This window comes from Humulus lupulus, chromosome X, assembly GCF_963169125.1.
Source record: "Humulus lupulus chromosome X, drHumLupu1.1, whole genome shotgun sequence".
NCBI classification, from domain to species: Eukaryota; Viridiplantae; Streptophyta; class Magnoliopsida; order Rosales; family Cannabaceae; genus Humulus; species Humulus lupulus.
Genome location: NC_084802.1, coordinates 199,568,831 through 199,571,905, shown reverse-complemented (window position 1 = coordinate 199,571,905; position 3,075 = coordinate 199,568,831). Strand labels below are relative to the sequence as shown.

The 3,075-nt window shown below is 37.7% G+C and overlaps 1 protein-coding gene across 1 annotated transcript; it reads left to right on the top strand.

Moving 5' to 3' along the window:
• The first annotated feature begins 779 nt into the window (after positions 1-779).
• On the top strand, positions 780-1,595 carry LOC133806611 (uncharacterized). The gene has a single exon (XM_062244703.1). It carries the CDS (start codon positions 780-782, stop codon positions 1,593-1,595), a length of 816 nt encoding a protein of 271 aa, XP_062100687.1.
• The last annotated feature ends 1,480 nt before the right edge of the window (positions 1,596-3,075 follow it).

Below are 3,075 nucleotides of genomic sequence, written 5' to 3'. Positions count from 1 at the left end.
GGTTTTATATTTGAATTATGTTAACTGATTGAATTGGTTGAGTTAAGATTGATTATATGTAATTGTTGCTTTATGTGCTTACTGTTATGGTTTTCTTACTGGGCCTTGGCTCACGGGTGCTACATGGTGCATGTAAAGGCAAAGGGAAGCTGGACCAACCATGAGTTAAAGAGCTCTGGGGTTGAGGTGTACATTGTCAGCTGCTCGTCCGCCATGGCCGAGGAAAAGTACATGGACAGAGCCTTAAAGTTTGTGTTTTGCCATTATAGTGGCTTTTGGTTGTATAAAATTTTTTTAGGGTTGCAAATTGTCTCTTAAACCCTGTTTTTGGGATCCCATGTACCAAACATCTATTTTAATGGAAATTAGCCGTTTATGATCAAAATCTTTTAACCCTAACCCAGTAGTTGACTTTAGGTACACATTATTGTTCAAACAACTTGATTAGCAAGTCCTGCACTATTTTAAATGCACAGTGTAACGGTCTTGGTTATCCAGGGCGTTACACAATAGTTCTTTTGATTAGAGATTGAAATGCATATGAGAAGAGGGTTATCATTAGGCAGAGAATTGAACTTTAAAGACAAGAGAATAACAAGGTTTGAGACAGAGGAAGAGATAATAGTAGAAACCAAATCTCATTAACCATATTTTTATGATTGTTTTCACGTTTGCAAATTTTATTTCAAATTGTCGTGATTGTGGTAAATATTAGGATTAGCTTAACTTCATTAATCCTTATGGTATCAGACGCAATACTCTCTTCTTGATTGAAACCCATGGCCCGACCACGCACCAGAAACTTTTCTCAACGCCAAGATCCTCCACCTCCAGCTCCGACGACTGACTCCACCACTGATCGCCCAGTGCCTCGTCAAGCTCAACCCACTGGTAACAATGGCAGATTGTCTTCTTCTTCAAATCATTTCGACCCTCTCACCAATCTTGATCGGCCTGCCTATGAGGATTTTCAAAGTCCCTACAATCTTGGCACTAGAAATCACCCCGGAATGCTCATTGCTTCTCCTATCCTCACTGAAAACAATTTTCAATCTTGGAAATGCTCAGTGACCATATCCCTTGGTGCTAAGAACAAAATGGATTTTGTGGATGGAACTCTTCCTAAACCTCCTACCACAGACCCCAATCACGGCTCCTGGTTACGTTGCAACAATATGGTCATGTCTTGGATTTTAAACTCCATTTCCAAAGAAATTAAGGATTCTGTGATGTACCTCAAGACTGCTGCTGCTATATGGCAAGAGATCATTGATCTTTTCAGCGAAGGGAATGGTCCCCGTATCTTCAAACTTAAACAAGCTCTTGCTCAACTTTGGCAAGGAGATGATTCTGTCAGTGGCTATTTTGCAAGACTTAAGTCTATTTGGGACGAAATCTATGAATACCAAGCCAATAGAATCTGCAATTGTGAAGCTGCTAAGAATAATCTTGATTTATACAATCGGGATCAGGTTTTACAATTCCTAACTGGATTAAATGATTGTTTTCATTCCATTAGAGGCCAAACCCTTTTGATTGAACATTTTCCCTCTCTTGCTAAAGTTTTCTTTATGGTAATCCATGATGAAAAATAATGCAAGATTGGAACCACTGTTACTAACAATCTTGTTGCTCCAACAGTTGCTCGAAAACCTCCAAATCCACATTCAATTCTACCACACAATCCTCCCCCTTCCTCCACTTCTTCCATTGCTGCAACATCATGGACCAAGAAACCAAGATACACCTGTTCTCATTGTCACAAACCCGGGCACCGTGTTGAGAAATGCTACTTTCTTCATGGGTTCCCTCTGGTTATGGTGATAGGCGGAAACAAATTGACAAAGCTCAATCTTCTCAAGTCTCTGTTCCACCTGAAGAACAAACTAAGACAGTTGACTTCAATGAGAACTATCAGAAACTCATGGCCTTAATGTGTCAACAACTCCAAAACAAGCAAATACCAGCTCAGTTGCTCCTGCCACATCTAACTTTTCTGGTAAAACTGTATCTCTACCTCCTTTCCTTTGGGTTGTTGATAGTGGTGATGCACACCATATATGCTATAACATTATTTGTTTTTCTTCCTTTGATGATAAAGTGGTTGTTTCCCAAGTTGTTCTTCCTGCTGGTTTCACAGTTCCTATTGCCAAATCAGGCATTGTCCATATAATCGAAAAGATATCCTTCAAAAATGTTCTTTTTGTTCCCAACTTCAAGCTAAACCTTTTTTTCGATAACATCTTATATAGCTCAAACTACCAACAATGTGATATTTACTCCTACTTGTTGTTTTTTGCAGGCACCTACAACGACTTTGAAGATTGGAACAACTAGACGATATGGAAAACTTTTCTTCTTTGAACTAGATTTGTCTTTATTTTCCAATAATCATTACTCTCTTGCTAGTCCTTGTATTGATGCCAATCAATGGCACATAAGACTTGGTCACCCTTCTCATTCAATTTCGAATAATATGAATAAAATTCTTTCTTTTTCTACTCATAATTCAGTAGATAAGCATTGCTCCATTCGCCATTTTGCCAAACAAAAAAGGATCCCTTTTGTTTCTCATAATAATTTTGCTTCTGTTGTCTTTGATCTTATTCACATAGACATATGGGGACCCTTTTCACATAACTAGTGTAAAAGGATATAAATTCTTTCTAACCATTGTTGATGACAAGTCTAGATATACTTGGATTTACATGTTGAAAGCCAAATTCAATGCATCATCTTGCATACAACATTTCTTTAACTTTACCTCTACACAATATGGCATTAACATCAAAGCTATAAGAAGTGACAATGCTAAAGAACTTAGTTTACCATCATTTTATGCTAGCAAGGGTATTTTACATTATCATTCTTGTGTAGATCGGCCACAACAAAACTCTATTGTGGAACGAAAACACCAACATATTCTTAATGTTTCTAGGGCTCTTGCATTTCAATCTCATTTGCCTTTTCTTTATTGGAGCATTATGGTGAAAACTGTAGTTTATCTTATAAACTGTACTCCCTCTGTTCTTCTTAAGGACAAAACACCTTATTTCATTCTTCATGACAAGGAAC

What these genes read in the sequence shown, in the direction of transcription:
- LOC133806611 (XM_062244703.1), top strand. Translation starts at nt 780, where the DNA reads ATGGCCCGACCACGCACCAGAAACTTTTCTCAACGCCAAGATCCTCCA.